General features: G+C 45.2%; 1 protein-coding gene across 1 annotated transcript; it reads right to left on the reverse strand.

Annotated features, from left to right (window-relative positions):
* Nucleotides 1-288: 288 nt before the first annotated feature.
* Nucleotides 289-1457, reverse strand: LOC133051995 (cancer/testis antigen 1-like). Its single transcript, XM_061136714.1, has 3 exons — nt 1112-1457; nt 656-781; nt 289-451 (listed from the first exon to the last, which is right to left on the reverse strand). The coding sequence occupies exons 1-3, from the start codon at nt 1450-1452 to the stop codon at nt 313-315; spliced, it is 606 nt and encodes a 201-aa protein (XP_060992697.1). The 5' UTR covers nt 1453-1457; the 3' UTR covers nt 289-312.
* Between the last annotated feature and the right edge of the window lie 19649 nt (nt 1458-21106).

Consider the following 21106-nt stretch of genomic DNA (forward strand, 5'->3'; position numbering starts at 1 on the left):
TTACATTGTCTTCAATTACGTTGTACTCCTTGAATATCTGGATCTCAGAACCTCCCTTCCAACTGAAAGCCAAATGCAGAATGAGGAAGTGCAGAAGCTAAAAGTAAAGTCAGAGACAGCACAGTAGCTCGGTTTTATTTTCTGCAGTTAACAATCATCAAACAAACAATTTTATGTAGTTAACAATCACCAAACTCTGACGCCACTGAGCCCTCAAGCAGCAGCACAGACACAAGATGAAACCGGATCAAATTACGGCAGAAAGCAATGCCCTGGGGAAGGACACTTGAGGCTAGGGCACACAGGCTAGGTTTAACCCCCTCTTCCCTGCTGAGGCTTAGCAAAAACGGGGGGCACAAAGTGCTGCAAGGACCACATCACCAGGGAAAGCTGGTCCAGACAGAAGGCGATGGACCTCCGGAGAAGGGCATGATCTTCAGCAGTCAATCGGCTAAAAGGGAGACAAAATGAAATTCAATTTCCCACCGAGAAGGAGGAAGAGGAGCATGTCCTCCCTCTGTTCCCGCACACCGACAAACCCAGGGCACCACACTCCTTTAGGCTTAACCCACCATTATGGCTCCTCCTTGGCCGAGATTGGCCCTGGCCACCACCCACCACCCCCTCCCCGTCCCCGGCCCCCTTTAGAACTGACAGAACCAGCATGCGGCCATTAACACCAAGCTCCTTCCGAATCGGCCCTTGCAGTTGAGTACGTCGAGTCAGGAAGTGACGGGCATTGTCTGCCTCCTCGTGTGATGAGAAAGGCACAGTGAGGCTGCTGGTGGAGATACGGTTAAGGCACCATCCATACTAGTCATTTTGCCTGTATGTTAGTCAGGCTCCCTGCTCACAGAGAACCTCTTTCTCCCACAAAGACGCCGCCGGACACCCTGGATATCACCACACGGCCCTCTGAATCCCTTCAGGTTGCTTTTCCTCACTACCTTCTCTTGGCAGCCAGACCACTCCTGACACATACCCTCCAGCCCCCCAGAGTACCCTCCTCCTACACTTTAGGCCCCACCACCTGCAACCCCCCAAACCACCCCTAGCCCACACCCGGAACACCGCAGCCGCCCGGCCCACCGAGGCTCCTGCAGTAGGATACAACTGGAGGGGACGGTTACTCAGAATTCCGGCTCCAGGTGCAGCGTCTCCACCAGGCCCTGGAACTTGGGGTGCCCCCGGGAACTGTGGAATGACACCGACTGTGCCATCTGACTCTCCTGCAGCGCCGGGGCCTCTGGGATTATTCAGGTCACCGACGCCACCAGGAATTTCATGAATGATGGCATCACCAGGGCCAGCTGGGTCGCCAGGGCCATCCTGGCCACCAGCACCACCCGGCACACTGTGGCTGCCACGTGCTGTGTCCGCGGCAAAGGCCACAGCACCTGCGTCTTCATTGGCTGCCCTCATGTTTCCTCCACCGTGTGCCTCAGCCTCCATCTTGAACTCCCTTCCCCTCTCTCCACAGCGGGAAAGACTGATCTGTCCCTACAGACACCAGCCCTGCAGTGCCACCTGCAGCTCAGCATAGGAAGAGCACCTGTGCACACACACCCTGGTCCTGCCTCCTGATTGGTTCCCCCCGACCATTGGTTCCCGCGATGACTGCAGGCTCTCGGGCAATGGGCGCCCCCTGCTGAAGCTTCATGCGTTAGTGTGCCATGTCACCCCCATGTGCCTGTGCAGATTCACACCTACGTGGTCTGGGCCCTCTGAGTCAGTACTGACTCGGGCCAGAAACCTGGTAAACGGCTTAGCGATGACGCCTCTGTGTGTGGGGCGGCGGCTCCTCAGTGCGCATGCTCCAACAGACCCTCCCCCACTCCTCAACGTGTGCGACTGTTTCTGGTCCAAGCCTGCAAGTTTCAAGTGAGCCCCGGTCCCTGTGCACCTCCAAGTCTGCGCCGCTGCTAACCTGGCCATGCTCACAGGTGACCATCCTGCTGAGTTCGGGTCCTTGTCATCGACTTCTGGAAGATAGCCTGGTCTGTCCGTCTGGTGTCCCACACGTAGCTGACGTGTGCGTTCGTGTGTCTGTAGGCAGGTGTATGCACATGGCCATCTGCCTGTCCATGTCTGTGTGTGCGTGCGCCCGAGAGAGAGAGAGAGTGCCTGTGCACAGGTGCTAGCACATGTGCGTTTACGTGTGTGTGAGAGAGTGTGTGGTCAGGTGCATGCACATGGGAGTGTACGTGTGCTTGTGCACAGGGTTATGCACCTGGGCATGTGTGTCTTTATGAAAGAGACGGATCAGAGGCATGCACATTGGCATCTGTGTGTGCTTGTGTTCATGCGTAGGTGCCTTTGCATGGCAGTGGACAGGGACCCTGTCCTGGAGTCCTGAGACTAGGGATGGGGAGTGGGCTGTGCTTGTTCGCCTGGGGAGGGAAGCAAGGACTGCTGTTGGACTCACTGGGGATGGCATGGGGCTGGGCCTCTTGGGGCTGCAGGCACACAGAATACAGGGACTTCAGGCTGGGGGCTTACCCCAGGCCTGCCCAGAAGCACCAGTCGGACCAGTGGCACACAAGGGCTGCTGAAAGGGCAGTGCCACCCAGGATAACACTAGTCACTTGGCCTCTGCTGGCACAATTCTCACGGGCTTTCCCTCTCCAGGAACAAAGTCTTGCAGCTCTCCAGAGGGCTGGAGGTGCCAGTTGCTCTCAACTGGGAGGTGACCTAGTGTCTGCTGGCCTGCTGGGTGCAAGTCTATTTCTGTGTCTGGAAGGGGTCAAGCCAACAGACACAGTGCAGTCGGTGGTGATGATGGGGCTGGGGCACCACTGCCTGGGAGGTGCTGTGTGTCTCCCAGGGAACCACTGGTACCATGGGAGGTGACTGGATCAGGGCCACTGCCCGAGGAGGGTGCAGGTATTTCAATCAGTCCGCTTGATCCTCACCCCCCTGGCTGGATAGGCCTCTCAGTGGCCCTGCAAATCCAAGGCCAGCAGCCTTCCCCACCCCCAGTGGAGAGATTAGATTTTCCTCCGTTATCACGTTAGTTGTAGGAGTTTTGTAGGTGACCTTGATCAGATTAAGAAAGTCTGTTTGTAGTCCTAGTTTTTGGAGAGTTCTTTATCATAGTGGTTCTTGAATATGGTCAAATGTTTTTGTGGCATCTATCAAAATGGTCATATGGTTTCTCTCCTGTGTTTTCTTCATATGATGAATAACACTGGTTGAAGATTTTTTAATGTATAACCAATCTTTCATTCTTGGGATAGATCTCATTTGGTCATAATGCTTTATATATTGCTGGATTAAATTTGCTAATATTTCATTTTGGTATTTTTGTAACAGTGGTCTCATAAAATGATTTGAGAATTGTTTCCTCTCCTCTACTTTATGAAATAATTTGTATGGCTTGGTGATATTTCTCCTTCATGTATTTCATAGCATTCACTAGTTAAGTCACATGGGCCTGGAGTTTTCTGTTCCATATCTTTTAAAGATTTAGGGATATTTAGGGTTTTCACTTTCTTCTTGAGTCGGTTTTGGGAATTTGTGTCATTCAAGGAATTTCTTAATTTCATCTAATTTGGCAATTTTTTTGGCTGTTTGAAATATTTATTTATTTTAACTGGAGGCTAATTAATTTACAATATTGTAGTGGTTTTTGCCATACATTGACATGAATCAGCCATTGGTGTACATGTGTCCCACATCCTGAATCCCACTCCTTCCTCCTTCCCCATCCCATCCCTCAGGGTCATCCCAGTGCACTGGACCTGAGCACTATGTCTCATGCATCGAACCTGGACTGGTGATGTATTTCACATATGGTAATATACATGTTTCAATTCTATTCTGTCAATCATTCCACCCTCACCTCCTCCCATAGAGTCCAAATGTATGTGCTTTATCTCTTGTGTCTCTTTTGTTGTCTTGCATTTAGTGTTATCACCACCATCTTTCTAAATTCCACATATGTGCATTAGTAAAGAGACACAGATGTACAGAACAGACTTTTGGACTCTGTGGGAGAAGGCGAGGGTGGGATGTTTCGAGAGAACAGCATCGAAACATGTATATTATCTAGAGTGAAACAGATCACCAGCCCAGGTTGGATACATGAGACAAGTGCTCGGGCCTGGTGCACTGGCAAGTCCCAGAGGGATCGGGTAGAGAGGGAGGTGGGAGGGGGGATCGGGATGGGGAATACATGTAAGTCCATGGCTGATTCATGTCAATGTATGACAAAAGCCACTACAATATTGTAAAGTAATTAGCCTCCAACTAATAAAAATAAATGAGAAAAAAGTAGGGTCTTTTGTTGCAAGGTAATAGTTGGTTATAAACATGAAAATTAAAGGAGTAATAAAGAACTTCAAAAGACAAAAATTTTTAAATGATAATAGTAAAAATGTATTTAGGAATTGGTCTGGAGCTGCTGAAGGCAGTGGGGGATTAGTTCAGTTTCATATAGTTCCTTATTCCAGTTTATACTTCTTCTCAAGGACTTTAGGCCCCTTCCGATCTAACTACAGGGTTTTAATCTATTGTACCTGTCATTTCCAGAGCAGTTCCCTCTTTTTTGTCTATTTTGGCTTTCTCTCCTTGCAAGTCTCTTCCGTGTCTAATTTAGGCCCTGGCACAAGGGTGCGATAGTGATCACTTACTTAGGTTTACTTATTCAGTTGTGTTGTGGGGGAGGGAGTTCGTTTCATTTCAGCTCAGTTGCTCAGTCGTTTTTGACTCTTTGTGACGCCATAGACTGCAGCTCGCCAGTCCTCCCTGTCCATCACCAACTCCCAGAGTTTACTCAACTCATATCCATTGAGTCGGTGATGACATCCAACCACCTCATCCTCTGTCGTCCCCTTCCCCTCCTGCCTTCAATCCTTCCCAGGATCAGGGTCTTTTCAAATGAGTCAGTTCTTCACATCAGGTGTCCAAATATTGGAGTTGCAGCTTCAACATCAGTCCTTACAATGAATATTCAGGGTTGATTTCCTTTAGAACTGACTGGTTGGCTCTCCTTGCAGTCCAAAGGACTCTCAAGAGTCTTCTGCAACACCACACATCAAAAACATCAGTTCTTCAGCGCTCAGCTTTCTTTACGGACCAAGTCTCACATTCATGCATGACTATTGGAAAAACCATAGCCTTGACTAGACAGACCTTTGCTGGCAAAGCAGTGTCTCTGTTTTTTAATATGCTGTTTGAGTTGGTCATAACTTTTCTTCCAAGGAGCAAGTGACTGTTAATTTCATGGCTGCAATCACCATCTGCAGTGATTTTGATCCCGCAGAAAATAAACTTGTCACTATTTCCACTGCTTCCCGATCTATTTTCCATGAAGTGATGGGATCAGATATCATGATCTTAGTTTTCTTTTTTTTTCTTAGTTTTCTGAATGTTGAGTTTTAAGCCGACTTTTTCACTCACCTTTTTCACTTTCCTCAGGAGGCTCTTTAGTTTTTTCCTCACTTTCGGCCATAGGTGTTGTGTCATCTGCACATCTGAGGTTATTTCTATTTCTCCTGGCAATGTGATTCCAGCATGTGCTTCACCCAGCCTAGCATTCCTCATGATGTAATGTGCATATAAGTTAAGTAAGCAGGATGACAATATACACCCTTGACGTACTCTTTTTCCTATTTGGAACCAGTCTGTTGTTCCATGTCTAGTTCTTTTTTTTTGTTTTAACAATGGACATTTTCACTTATTCTTATTACATTTTAAAAGCATTTTTTTCTGCATAACACCTCACAGACATTAAGGATTGAGATTTGTTCTCTTTTAAAAATAAAATCAGTCTATTTCAAGAACAATGCATTCATTCATGGACCACATTAACCAATCCATAATTTATGGCCTTTGTTTTTACATAAGCTATTAAACATATGCAATTTAAATCTTTAAGGACAAAGAAATGAATGCCCTGTGATTAAAACAGACCTGAGAAATTTAATTAACGGGATATTTTCACTTCCATGTCTAGTTCTAACTGTTGCTTCCTGACATGCATACAGACTTCTCAAGAGGCAGATCAGGTGGACTGGTATTCCTTTCTCTTTAAGAACACTGCAAACAAATAGCATTGGCATGTCTGGAGTGCTCTCAGTCTATGTACCACACGGCGTTTGCCCCAGGTCATGACGGCCTGTGCTTTACCAGTCTACACTGTTCAGGCTCCAGGTTGCTCTGCAGGGGTGCTCTCCAAAGTGGGTCCTGTATTTCTTGTACTTCCCAGGACTGAGCTGTTCAGGTTCAGGTTGTCAGGCCCTCCCCAAGTGCACAGACAATGTTGGGCATGCGTTTTGTGCCCTTTCCAGGCTTGAGCAGCTCGGGCAACCAGCTGTTTGATGAGCACACTCTCCCAGGTGGCCCATGCGTCTTAATGACCCCCAGGTCCCAGCGACTCACTTTTCTGGGTGCACCGTGGAAGCACTGTCTCTGGTGTGCCGTATGTCTCCTCTGGGCAGCTGATCTCAGGCTGTGACCCCCCTGGCAGATGTCAGCCATCCAGGATCCCAGGAAGACGTGCTTAGCAGCTGGGAGCCTACTCACAGTTTGGTGGAGGATGCCATCTCTGGGACCGAGATTGCCCCTTGCCTTTTGGCTCTGGCTGTCACCCAGCTGTTTCTCTGCCTCTGGCAGGTGAGGAGCCAGTCCACAGCTACTATCTCTCTTCTGATATTCTCTCAGTCCTTTGTTCTGTGAGTGGGCCAGACTGCTCGTTAAGTCAGAGCTCTTCCTGGGAAAGTTCTCTGTCTCTCTCTCTCTCTCTTTTTTTGCTTTAAGTCTCTCTGGCTGTCTCACAGCTTGGGTTGCTGTCTCACGTTAGCTCCCTCACATTGTCCTCAGGGCATTCAGGCCCAGTCCTTACCCTAAGCATACAGTTCGTGCCTCCCTGTCCAGTCCCCACTCACTGGTGGCGGATGTGAGCATCTGGGGGAATTCTCCACTGACAGTTGTGCTTAAGTGCATATTTTCTGGGTTTTTTTTTTTCTTCTTCTTCTTTCTCCCGGTTATGTTGCCCTCTGAGATTCCAAAACTCCCCAGAGACCTGCCAGTGAGAGGGATTCTTGTTGTTTGGAAACTTCTCCTCCTTCACAACTCCCTCCCCAAGACGGGTCTCCATTTCTAACTCTTTTGCCTCTCTTTTTGGCTTTTATATTTTGTCCTACTTCCTTTCAAAGAGAATGGGATGCCTTTCTGGGTGCCTAGTGTCCTCTGCTGGTGTTCAGAAGCTGTTTTGAGTAAGTTGCTCAGCATTCAAATGATCTTTTGATGAATTTGTGGGGGATAAAGTGGTCTCCCCGTCCTATTCCTCCACCATCTTAGGACCACCCCTAAATTGGCAAATTTATTCACATTGTTCCTAATGTGCTGTTCTTAGTTGGTCAGTTGTGTCCAACTCTTTGCGACCCCATGGACTGTAGCCCACCAGGCTCCTCTGTCCATAGGGATTCTCCAGGCAAGAAAACTGGAGTGCCCTCAAGGGTATCTTCCCAAGCCAGGGATCGAACCCAGGTCCCCCACACTGCACATGGATTCTTTACCTGCTAAGCCACCAGAAAAAACCCAAGGATGCTGAAGTGGGTAGCCTATCCCTTCTCCAGCAGATCTCCCTGATCCAGGAATCTAACTGGGGTCTCCTGCGTTACAGGTGGATTCTTTACCAACTGAGCTATCAGGGAATCTGGAGAGTTGTTAAGCCTGAAGCCTTTTGTTTACTGGTCTCTGTACTGGCCTGTGCCCCTCTCTGACAATGACTAGCAGCTGTCTTGAGGCCATCTGAAATAGTGTGATTAGATCCAGATGAAACACGTTTAAGTTGGCCTCCACTGCTTGGTTGGCTTGTATAGTCTCATCTCCTCCTCGGGAGGCTGATTCAAAACCACCTCTTCAAATTGTTGGCATTCAAGCGTCAGAAGCGGTTAGCTTTCTCCACCTGTAGGTTTCCGATTTATTGGGCTCTCAATCACCAAAGGTTTCAGGTCTCAGGCAGAGAGCCTCACCGTTAGAAGAACTGCATTCCTTCCCAGCTCTGCTTGGAGACCACCCGCTGTAGCCCGAGTTCCTCTTTCTTTCATAGGACTTCTCTGAAAGTAGAAAGACCATCAACATATCCCCAACATTTTGATTCTATCAATCCCTCCAACACTTCAGCCTTGGACAGCCTGTCGCCCAACTCCCAAAGACCTATGGGAAGCAGCTTCTTTATCAACCATGCTAAGAATACTGCACATAGAATGAATTACATCTATTTAAAGTGTGTTCCTTGGTGATTTCAGAAAATCATGTCTGCCCATGAAATCAGCACCATAGTAACACTGAGAATGTTCTCATCATCCCTGTGGTTGTCCTTTCCCATTACACCCAACCTGCAGCAACCTAGATGTGTTTCACTCTAGATGTGTTTGCATTTTATATAAATGGATCATCCAATACATAGTCTTGTGTGTCTGAATATGTACTTTGAGTGAAAACACTATGAACATTTGTGTCCATATTTTAGAGGAGACGTACAGTTTTACCTCATAGTTCAGTTGGTTAAAAATCTGCCTGCAATTCAGGAGACCCCAGTTCGATTCCTGGGTCAGGAATATCTGCTGGAGAAGGGATAGGCTACCCACTCCAGTATTCTTGGGCTTCCCTTGTGGCTCAGCTGGTAAAGAATCCACCTGCAATGCGGGAGACCTGAGTTTGATCCCTTGGTTGGGAAGATGCCCTGGATAAGGGAATGGCTACTCACTCCACTATTCTGGCCTGGAGATTCCCATGGACTATACATTCCATGGGGGTATCAAAAAGTTGCAGACGCCTGAGCCACTTCACTTTCATTTTCACCACGTACCAAAGAAAGGCTGTTTGCACTGGACGAGCTCAAACTTGTTTTAAATAAAGACAGTCTCGGAGAGGTGTCTTACAAGGGAACCATCAGATAAATCATACAATGGTGATTGTCTCAGAATCGGATTTTGAAGGCTCTCCAACCCCACTCTGCTCCCTCCACAGTCTGCTAACTTTCACCTTTTCACCATGAAATGGATAGTTAGATGCTGATTTTCAATGCTACTGCAAAGTTGGCGATAAGAGGACAGGAATGGGACCAGTTAAAATGCCACAAAACTCACTGTTGTTACTGAGTGAGATTCAATAGAATGATGCTGAAGATGCTAGCCTGTGGACCACTTTGAGAACCACTGGATGAAAGGATGTATGGGATGAACAGTCCTCCCATCACTTCATAGAAAATAGAAGGGGGAAAGTGGAAGCACTTACAGATTTTATTTTATTGGGCTCCAAAATCACTGTGGATGGTAACTGCAGCCATGAAATTAAAATACCCTTGCTCCATGGAAGGAAAGCTATGATAAAACTAGACAGTATATTAAAAGGCAGAGCCATCACTTTGCCAACAAAGGTCTGTATAGTGAAAGCTATGGTTTTTCCATCAGTCATGTACAGATGTAAGTGTGGGACTATAAAGAAGGCTGAGTGCCAAAGAACTGACACATTTGAACCGTGGTGTTGGAGAAGACTCTTGAGAGTTCCTTGGACAGCAAGGAGATCAGACCAGTCAGTCCTAAAGGAAATCAACTCTGAATATTCATTGGAAGGATTGATGCTGAAACTAAAGCTCTAATACTTTGGCTACCTGATGGGAACAGCCGACTCATTGGAAAAGATGCTGATGCCGGCAAAGATTGAGGGCAGGAGGAAAAGGGGATGACAGAAGATGAGGTTGTTGGGTGGAATCGCTGACACAATGGACATGAGTTTGAGCAAATTCTGGGAGACGGTGAAGGACAGGGAAGCCTGGAGTGCTGCAGTCCATGGGATCCCAGAGTCGGACACTGCTCAGTGACTGAACAACAGCAACAGTCCTGTACTAAAATAGGAACACAAAACTGGCTTCCTTTTTCTTCGTTACTAAATTATGATCACTGAACCAACAGGTATATGAGAAGGAGGGATGTTTTCTCTCTTTGTTGGCTGGTAAAGGATGGGCCTGCCCCAAGGGATCTCTCAGTGACTTTTCAAACCAGTGCTTACAATGGGAAACACCTTTTCTAAATATAGTCCATTTTAAATCCCTGCCTTCCCTGTGGGTTGGGAGGAACACACTGGAAACAGGAAAACATCTCTCCTTCCGAAGGGCAATTACACCATTTGTCTCTAACAAGTACTTCTGAGAATTGCCCTCCCCAGGTCCTAGGAGTCCCTGAAGGTCCTTGGTTTTCATTCTTCCAACAACACTCCCGACCTCTCCTTGCTACCTTCACCTGCCTCATGCCCACAGATTTTGCTCTCTGCTTCAGTGGATCAAGGCTCCAGTGTGCTCCTGGGTTCGTTCTTAGAATCTTCCTGATGAGAGGTGGGTGAAAAGGACAGCTGGTTTCCACTGGCAGCCCTGAGACCAGGTAGAGAGGCTGGATGCACATCTGGCTATGAGAACGTGAGTATTGGCAGTTTTTTTCCAGCCCTGGAATCAAGATAACCTTTATCCTTCTTTTCCTGGTGGGCTGATGAAATGGAAAAGCCTTGGAGTAGGACAGAAGCCACTTCCTGGCACACTACAGGAGAGAGACTGATGGATGTTGTAGGGGCTCCAAGAACAGAAGACTCTTGGCATGGTGATGAGGAGCTTGGAAGGAAAGCAAGGAAGGCTCCTGGGCAGGGGCTTTAACTGGCATCGGGAGTGCCAGCCAGTGTTTCCTCAGGGACTGGGGACTGAGCAAACCCCTTCCCTGGCAGAGGAGCTGGTTGGGGCTGGCACTGAGAACAGAAGCCCATATATATGCCAGGGCTGCTGAGCTAGCCCTGATCACCCTGTGGCATGTTGGGGGGCTTTGAGTTCTCTTTTGGAGGGTCAGGGCTGTGAGCAGGAGCAGTCTTGTGCTCCCTGAACAGCCAGGCAAACTGGGCATTCCAGGTGACCTTGACCAGGGTTTCCCAAAGCTGAACCTCCAAGTCTCCATCTCAGCAATAAGGCCCCGAAGGCAGCCATGTGAAAAGCACAGGGTGGAATCGAGAAAGTCTGAGGCAAAGCTGGCTATGCATCCAAGAGGAGCCTCATCAGGGTGTCTGGGGCGCCTGGTTTTCTCCTGTGCCAGGTCCCAAGTGCAGCTGTGTCTGTGACACCCAACAGGGTTAGTCAGGCTCTGAGCAGCTGACTCCTGTGACCAGGCTCATGGACCCCATCATGCCAAGCCCAGGTGACACAAGAAGACTTGTGGTTGAGTAGACTCGGCACTGGGGACTCAACAGGTAGGTGCCAGGACAGACACCCGAGGGGTAGAGGCGGGTTCTGGCAAACCTTTCATCCTCTTATTGTAGGATTCTGATACCTTTCAAACCTACGATGCGGGAGACATAGAGTGTACACCAGACCCCAGGAGTCAGGGGGCCACTGGCTCAGCTGACTTTCATGCTCCAGAGACCTCCCCTATCTGCATCGTCCATGGAGGGAGCAGGCCTATTGGCGGCTGCTTTTAGCTCTACTGCAACTACTCCTTGCAGCCTTCTCTCCTTCGTGGAGGAACTTCATTATGATGGCTTGCTACACTTGTTTGTGCTTCTAAAGCTTCTCTATACAAACACACAGGAGGCAGGGTATGCACAACAGGCTGTATGAAAATCCACAAATTTAAATGACATGGCTATTTTAACCAGTACCATATAGATATATATATATATAAATGTATATCTAGACCTTCATGCTGTTTCTCATTTTTTAGTATTATGAACAATACCAAAATGAATATCCTACTAGAGTTGTTTTTCGGCACTAGATTTCCTAGGATAGGAATTGTTGGGATAAAGAGTAAACTGCTTTAAATAGTTTGATACATATTAACAAATTGACCCCCAAAAGAGTTGCATCCATTCACATGCTAACCAATTGCGTATGAAAGTGATCATTTTCATGCATCCCACTGCAAACACAATAAATTCAGTCTTTTACATCTTTGCCCATCTAGTCACTCAAGGCACACCTCAATAAAAAGTCCACTTTCCTTTTGATTTTAATATAATTGAACAATATGTAGGGCCTTTGGCCAATGGTATCTCTTCATTGAGAAGTGCCCATTCATATTGTTTATCAGTGTTCTATTTGGGACAGTAATGTTTTTCAGATGGGTAAGTGCTCTTTACAGGTTTGAAATATCGCATGTTGGTCATAATTGGAAAACATACCCTCCACATTCTTTCATTTTATCTTTGTACCTTGTCTTTTTCTGTGTACAAGTTAAAGCAATTTAAATGTGTTTAAGTGATCTTGTTTTCATTATGCTTTCTGAAATTTGTTTCCAATGAACAGCCCTGCCCATTATAAAATTATGAAAACCTTCATTCAAAACAACTTTTGGACTTCACATTTTTTAATCTATTGGGAATGTATTTGGTGAGAAATGACATAGAAATCTAGCATTATTTTCTCTCCAAAGTGTTGGTCAGGTGTCGCAATACCATTTACTAAATAATCCATATCTCCCCACTGAAATGAATTGTCATCTTTACCAAATTCTAAATTCCCATCTGGGCTTATTCTTGAAAATTTGTTCAACCAGTTAATATATGTGGCATGATTGCGGGATGACCTCTCTGAGGAAACTACCTGAAGAAAACTGTAGGGAAGGTAGGGGGCAGAATTAAGAGACAGAAAGACAGAAAAACAGAGACAGACAGACAGACTCTTAGAAAAGAAACCTTTTTGCAATGCTGAAAGGAAAGCTTACAGAACTATTAGGTGGGTGACATTTTGCATGGATCTCTGGTTCTCTGAATCTTCTAAATAATCTCAGATATCCCCATGGCAACTGTGAGGAAACCACTCTATTAACTTGTGCTCTTATATTCATGACAGAGACACAGTTGGATTGGAATCCAACTTCAAAATTGTAATTTAGTAACTTTAAGAATCCTTTTCCAAATTGGGTTTTCTTGGCACCCCACACTTTGGCTACATGCACTAAGGGACCCTATCAGTGAGGTCAGAGAGAAACTGGAAGGTTCTTTCTAGGTGGGGAGGAGATAAAGTCAAGATTGGAGTTGTGGCTCCCAGGCTCTAGGTTACCTAAGACCGTGACAAGTGACTGTCGGTCCTGCAGTCACACTTAAAGATGGCTTCATGGCAGCCTCTACTCAAACCCTAGAGTTTGCCCTCAGAGAACACACAGCCCCATTTGCCCAGTGGTAGCAGCTGGGTTCTCTGCTCCCTTCCCCTGCAATGTGAAGGGAGTCACTTGGCCTTCCCACAACTTAACCGAGTAAGTGATTGCAAAGCACCCCCAAACAGCTTGGGTTTTTTGAGTCTGTTGCTTGAAACTCACCTGTGCTGGTCTGCATGATTGGAAGCTCTTCGTTTGTAAGTGGAAAAACATAGCTGTGAGTAAATGAGGTAGGCTCCCTAGAGGGACATGGAGGACCTCATAGTATTGAAGTTAGGGGCAGAATAACAAAGCACCAGGAAGTTGCAGACCTGTGCAGTTCCCTATGAATTTTTGGATCAGCTTTTCCATTTAGGAAAAAAAAAAAATGCTGTTGAGATTTTGATGAGGACTGCATTGTCTGTAGACCACTTTGTGAGTACTGTCATCTTAACAATATTAAGTCTTCCAATCCATGTGCATGGAAAATCTTTCCATTTAATTTCAGTTCACTTCAATCGCTGAGTCATGTCCAACTCACTGTGACACCATGGACCACAGCATGCCAGTACTCCCTGTCCATCACCAAATCACAGGGTTTACCCAAAACTTATGTCAACTGAGTCGGCGATGCCATCCAACCATCTCCTCCTCTCTTGTCACCTTCTCCTTCTGCCCTCAATCTTTCCCAGGACATGGTCTTTTCAAATGAGTCAGCTGTTCACATCAGGTGGCCAAAGTAAGTATGGGAGTTTCAGCTTCAATATCAATCATTCCAATGAACACTCGGAGCTGATCTCCTTTAGGAAGGACTGGTTGGACCTCCTTGCAGTCCAAGGGACTCTCAAAAGTATGCAACACCACCACAATTCAAAATCTTCAATTCTTCAGCACTCAGCTTTCTTTATAGTCCAACTCTCACATCCATACATCACTACTGGAAAAATCATAGACTTCACCAGACAGACCTTTGTTGTCAAAGTAATGTCTCTGCTTTTTAATATGCTGTCTAGGTTGGTCATAACTTTCCTTCCAAGGAAAGGAGTAAGCGACTTTTAATTTCATGGCTGCAGTCACCATCTGCAGTGATTGTGAAGCCCCCCAAAAATAAAGTCTGCCACTGTTTCCCCATCTATTTGCCATGAAGTGATGGGACTGGATGCCATGATCTTAGTTTTATGAATGCTGAGCTTTAAGCCAACTTTTTCCCTCTCCTCTTTCACTTTCACAAGAGGGTCTTTAGTTCTTCACTTTCTGCCATAAGGGTAGTGTCATGTGCATATCTGAGGTTATTGATATTTCTCCCGTCAATCTTGATTCCAGCGTGTGCTTCTTCCAGCCCGGGGTTTCTCATGATTTAATCCCCATATAAGTTAAGCAGGGTGACAATCAGCCTTGACAGACTCCTTTTCTTATTTGGAAACAGTCTGTTGTTCCATGTCCAGTTCTAACTGTTGCTTCCTGACCTGCATACAGATGTCTCAGGAGGCAGGTCAGGTTGTCTGGTATTCCCACCCCTTTCAGAATTTTTCACAGTTTATCGCTACCCACACAGTCAAAGTCTTTGGCATAGTCAATAAAGCAGAACAAGATGTTTTTCTGCACTTCTCTTGCTTTTTCGATTATCCAGCAGATGTTGGCAATGTGATATCTGGTACCTCTGCCTTTTCTAAAACCAGCTTGAACATCTGGAAGTTCACGGTTCATGTATTCCTGAAGCCTGGCTTGGAGAATTTTGAGACCTTTTAGAACTAGCACCCAAAAAAGATGCCCTTTTCATTATAGGTGACTGGAATGTAAAAGTAGGAAGTCAAGAAAAACCTGGAGTAGCAGGCATATGTGGCCTTGGAGTACAGAATGAAGCAGGGCAAAGGCTAATAGAGTTTTGCAAAGAGAACACACTGGTCATAGCAAACACCCACTTCCAAGAACACAAGAGAAGACTCTAAATGTGCACATCGCCAGAAAGCCAACACTGAAATCAGATCGATTATACGCTTTACAGTCAAAGATGGAGAAGCTCTATACAGTCAGCAAAAGCAAGACTGGGAGCGGACTGTAGCTTGCATCATGAAATCCTTATTGCCAAATTCAGACTGATACTGAAGAAAGTGGGGGAAACCACGAGACCATTCAGGTATGACCTAAATCAAATCCCTTATGATTGTACAGTGGATGTGAGAAATAGATTTAAGGGACTATATCAGATAGAGTGCCTGATGAACTATGGACCAAGGTTCATGACATTGTACAGGAGACAGGGATCAAGACCATCCCCAAGAAAAAGAAATGCAAAAAAGCAAAATGGCTGTCTGGGGAGGCCTTAAAAACAGCTGTGAAAAGAAGAGAAGAGCAAAGAAGAAAAGGAAATATATACCTACTCGAATGCGGGGTTGCAAAACATAGCAAGGAGAGATAATAAAGACTTCCTTAGTGATCAATGCAAAGAAATACAGGAAAATAATAGAATGGGAAAGAACAGAGATCTCTTCAAGAAAATTAGAGATACCAGGGGAACAGTTCATGCAAAGATGGTCTCGATAAAGTATAGAAATGTTATGGACTTAAGAGAAGAAGACGATATTAAGAAGAGGTGGGAGGAATGCATAGAAGAATTGTACAAAAACGATCTTCACTACCCACATAATCATGATGGTGTGATCACTCACCTAGAGCCAGACATCCTGGAATGTGAAGTCAAGTGGGCCTTAGGAAACATCAGTATGAACCCAGCAAGTGGAAGTGATGGCATTCCAGTTGAGCTATTTCAAATGCTAAAAGATGATGCTGTGGAAGTGCTGCACTGAATTTGCCAGCAAATTTGGAAAACTCAGCAGTGGCCACAAGACTGGAAAAGGTCAGTTTTCATTCCAATACCAAAGAAAGGCAATGTCAAAGAATGCTCAAACTACTGCACATTTGCACTCATCTCTCACACTAGCAAAGTAATGCTCAAAATTCTCCAAGCCAGGCTTCAGGAATACATGGACCGTGAACTTCCAGATGTTCAGGCTAGATTTAGAAAAGGCAAAGGAACCAGAGGCCACATTGCCAACATCCACTGGATCATAGAAAAAGCAAGAGAGTTCCAGAAAAACATTTACTTCTGCTTTATTGACTATGCTGAAGAATTTGACTGTGTGCATCATAGGAAACTGTAAAAATTCTGAAAGAGATAGGAACACCAGACCACCTAACCTGCCTCTTGAGAATTCTGTATGCATGTCAGGAAGCACCAGTTAGAACTGGACATGGAAGAACAGACTGGTTCCAAATAGGAAAAGGAGTACATCAAGGCTGTATATTGTCACCCTGCTTATTTAACTTATATGCAGAGTACATCATGAGAAACGCTGGGCTGGATGAAGCACAAGCTGGAATCAAGATTGCTGGGAGAAATATCAACAACATCAGATATGCAGATGACATCACCCTTATGGAAGAGCGTGAAGAAGAACTAAAGAGCCTCTTGATGAAAGAAAAAGAGGAGAGTGAAAATGTTGGCTTAAAGCTCAACATTCAGAAAACTAAGGTCATGGCATCGGGCCCCATCTCTTCATGTCAAATAGATGGGGAAAGAGTGGAAACAGTGGTTGACTTTATCTTTCTGGGCTCCAAAATCACTGCAGATGGTGACTGTAGCCATGAAATTAAAAGACACTTACTCCTTGGAAAGAAAGTTATGACCAACCTAGACAGCATATTAAAAAGCAGAGACATTACTTTGCCAACAAAGGTCCGTTTAGTCAACGCTGTGGTTTTTCCAGTAGTCAAGTTTGGATGTGAGAGTCAGACCACAAAGAAAGCGGAGAGCTGAAGAATTGATGCTTTTGAACTGTAGTGTTGGAGAAGACTCTTGAGAGTTCCTTGGACTGCAAGGAGACCCAACCAGTCCATCCTAAAGGAGATCAGTCCTGACTGTTTATTTGAAGGACTGATATTGAAGTTGTAACTCTAATACATTGGCCACCTGATATGAAGAGCTGACTCATTTATAAAGATGCTGATGCTAGGAATGATTGAGGGCAGGAGGAGAAGCATACAACAGAGCATGAGATGGTTGGATGGCATCACCGACTCAATGGACATGAGGTTGGGTAAACTCTAGGGGTTGGTGATGGACTGGGAGGACTGGCGTGCTGCAGTCCATGGGATCACAAAGAGTCGGAAATGACTGAGCAACTGAACTGACACTGAAAGGTGCTCTGTTCACACAGCAAGTCTTCAAAGCAAATATGAAACACTTCCAACTGTTTCCAAGTCACTTCACAGCATCCCAGAACAAAGCTTATGCATATGTTTCAGAATACAAAGAATAACCAGAACCCAGGGCAAAATCATAATGCCCGATAGCAAATCTAAATTAACCAGGCATGAAGAAAAGTAGGACAGTCCAACCCATAGTGAGAGAAATGGAGCAATAACATGCATGCAGATTGGAAAGAAAGAAGAAAAACTGCCTTTATTTGTAGACATGATCACCCATACAGAAAAATCGGATGGAGTCTCCAAAAGAATAAGTAGTCTAATGATGGAGTTTAGCAAGTTTGCAGGATGTGCCACATTGTAGAAAGAGCTACTGTAAGGATGCACACAAATTAAAACTAAGGCTCAGTATTCCCTGTTGAATACAAGGGGAGAGATGTCCCCTCCTTTCCTTAAATCATTTACTTTAGAAAACGTGTAAGTTCTTTCTCTCTCTCTCTTCAAAATTATGTATATAATTTTATTTTCATTTTTTAATGTTTTGTCTGCACCATGAAGGAGGAAATGGCAACCCACTCCAGTAGTTTTGCCTGGAGAATCGCATGGACAGAGGAGCCTGGTGGGCTACAGTCCACAGGGTCACAGAGAGTCAGACACAACTGAGTGACTGAGCACGCATGCACGCACTGCACCATGATCTTCATGCACGATCTTGCTTCCCTGACCAGGAATCGAACCATTACCCCCTGCAGTTGAAGCACAGAAGCCTAACCATGGGACTGCCAGGAAATTCCCTGAAAGTAAGAGTATTCTTTTAAAGGCCATAAAAGCCTCCCGTTCAGATTTACAACCCAGAAATGTCTTTTTCAAGGACTTATCGAATGTAAACATTAATCAAGAGAGCACTCTCTTTCTCCCAGTTTCCATGGGAGGGGAGACACCTAACTTCAGCGGGCACCTGGCTCCCAATTGTGAAACTGGCTCCCGTCATAAAGATGAGAGACTTTATTTTTCACTAGTGTTAACCAATTGGATTAGTATGCTTCAGATGCTGTAACCAAGTACTGATTCACTCTGCTGATCGACACTGGGAGGACTAAAGAAGAGAAACTTGTTTCCTCACAGTTTTGGAGGCTACACGTCCATAACCAAGGAACCAGTAAATTTGGCTTCCAGTAAGAACTTTTTTTCTGGGCTGCAGACGGCCACAATCTGTATTGTCTTGTGGCCTTTCCTCAGTGCACATGTGGAGACAGAGAAATAATAAAGATGGGGGCGGGGTAAGAGGGAGAGAGAGAGTGCATGTGTTCTCACGTGTCCTCTTCTAAGGACATGGAAGTGTGTGTATATATGTGCGTGCGCAAGGGTGCACAGTCACATGAATGGCTGTGAGACCAGGGCCACATTCTTTTGATATAAATTTGAACTACATTGATTTACAATGTTGTGCTATTTTCTGGTGTACAGCATAGTAATTCAGTTGTATATATTTTTTCATATTATTTTCCATTATACTTAATTATAAAATACTGAATATAGCTTTATGCACTATACAGTAGAACCTTGTTGTTTTTCTATTTCATATACAGCAGTCTGTATCTGCTAATCCAAAACTCCTAATGTATGACTACCCAGCCTTTCCCCTTTGGTAATCATGAGTTTGTTTTCTATGCCTGCACGCTATTGTTTCTGCTTTGTGAATAAATTCTTTTGTATCACATTTCAGATTCCACACATTAGTAATATCATATGATACTCATCTTTCTTTCTCACTTTCCTTCATATGATCATCTCTAGGGCAGGGCTCCGTTATTAGGACCTCCTGTAAAATCAATCATGTTCTTGAGAGCCCTCTATGCAAACAGAGTGGTGTGTGTGCATGCATGTGCGTGTGTGCACAGTCAGTCATGTCTGACTCTATGCAACCTCATAGACGGTAGCCCACCAGTCTCCTCTCTCCAGGGGATTCTCCAGGCAAGAATACTGGAATGGGTTGCCATGCCCTTCTCCAGAGGGTCTTCCCGACCCAGGGATTGTACCCACGTCTCTTGCATCCTGTGCATCAGCAGGCGGCTGCTTTACCACTGCTCCGTGTGGGAGGCCCAAATAGAGCCGTACTTGGGTTAAAGTCTTCAAATATGGATTTGGAAGGGGCAGCGGATGGGGTGGGGCACAAATCTAAGTCCCAAACATCAATTAACTAATACATAAGAGTCACCGCACTTGCTGGGCATACTTCGGATGAAGCAAAAGTGAGACCTGGTGGTGTGAAGTCCTCTTACTGGAGGACATGGAGGTAAGGAGTCAGATCTGCTGGCTATACAGAAGGCTGAGAGTTCTTTCTGTCTCTGGAATCTCTCATTAGATTTCCTGTGATGTGCATCACATTCTGGTGTAATGCCAGCTCAGTAAGACACCTGATTTTCTTCTGACTTTGTGGAGATGTCCTCTGGGGTGGCACAAGACTGTGTTCTACTTTTTATTTCTTAGCTACTAAAGTCCCTGGAACAGAGAGAGGAGAGAGGGCAGGGTGGCTGGGAACCAGGTATCACTATGGTATGGCCACCTCAAAGAGGGTCAAACAAAGGTTTCAAGATACAAAAGGACTTGGAAGGACAGGGAAGCCACTGGAAAGCCAGGACTGGGCTTCTCATCAAGCTCTCTTCTCAACTGCCAGCATCCATTGTTCCCGCACTTGCCCAGTGCCATGTTTGCATTATTCACACAGATGTTCCTTGGAGCCTCCATCTGGTAAAATGCTATCACAGTCACCTGCCACAGCGGTGAGGCTGGTACGGTCCCATGGCCAAGAAAAGTGGAATCATCAATGGTATTTTTCAGAGAATTAGAACAAATAATTTCAAAATTTGTATGGAAATAGAAAAAACCTCAAATAGCCAAAGCAATCTTGAGAAAGAAGAATGGAAATGGAGGAATCAACCTGCCTGACTTCAGACTATACTACAAAGCTACATTCAGCAAGACAGTATGGACCTGGCACAAAGACAGAAATGTAGATCAATGGAAGAAAAGAGAAAGCCCAGAGATAAATCCACACACCTATGGACACCTTATCTTTGACAAAGGAGGCAAAAATGTACAATGGAGAAAAGACGATCACTTTACCAAATGGTGCTGGGAAACTTTGATAACCACTTCTAAAAGAATGAAACTATAAGACTTTCTAACACCATATTACAAAAATAAACACAAAATGGATTAAAGATCTAAATGTAAGACCAGAAACTATAAATCTCATAAAGGAAAACACAGGCAAAACACTCTCTGACATAAATCACAGCAGGATCCTCTATGACCCACCTCCCAGAGCAATGGAAATGAAAGCAAAAATAAATAAATGGGACCTAATTAAACTTAAAAGCTTTTGCACAGAGAAGGAAATATAAGCAAGGTGAAAAGACAGCCTTCAGAATGGGAAAAATGAAACTGAAGCAACTGACAAAGAATTAATCTCAAAAATACACAAGCAGCACATGCAGCTCAGTGCCTGAAAAATAAACGACCCAATCAAAAAATGGGTCAAAGAACTAAATAGAAATTTCTCCAAAGAAGACATATGGATGGCTAACAAACACATGAAAAGATACTCAACATCACTCATTATTAGAGAAATGTAAATGAAACACACAAAGAGGAACTATCTCACGCCATGAGAATGGCTGCTATTAAAAAGTCTACAAACAATAAATGCTGGAGAGGGTGTGGAGAAAAAGGAACCCTCCTACACTATTTGCGGGAATGCAAACTACTACAGCCACTAT

The sequence above is a fragment of the Dama dama genome, chromosome X, assembly GCF_033118175.1.
Source record: "Dama dama isolate Ldn47 chromosome X, ASM3311817v1, whole genome shotgun sequence".
Lineage (NCBI taxonomy): Eukaryota > Metazoa > Chordata > Mammalia > Artiodactyla > Cervidae > Dama > Dama dama.

Bases quoted from the DNA above. Each gene is read 5' to 3' on its own strand.
- LOC133051995 (XM_061136714.1), bottom strand. From the start codon at position 1,452: ATGGAGGCTGAGGCACACGGTGGAGGAAACATGAGGGCAGCCAATGAA. The intron at 782-1,111 runs GTATCCTACTGC...TATCTCCACCAG, and splicing joins AGTAACCGTCCCCTCCAGTT to CAGCCTCACTGTGCCTTTCT. The intron at 452-655 runs GTCAGTTCTAAA...TCTCCCTTTTAG, and splicing joins AATGGCCGCATGCTGGTTCT to CCGATTGACTGCTGAAGATC.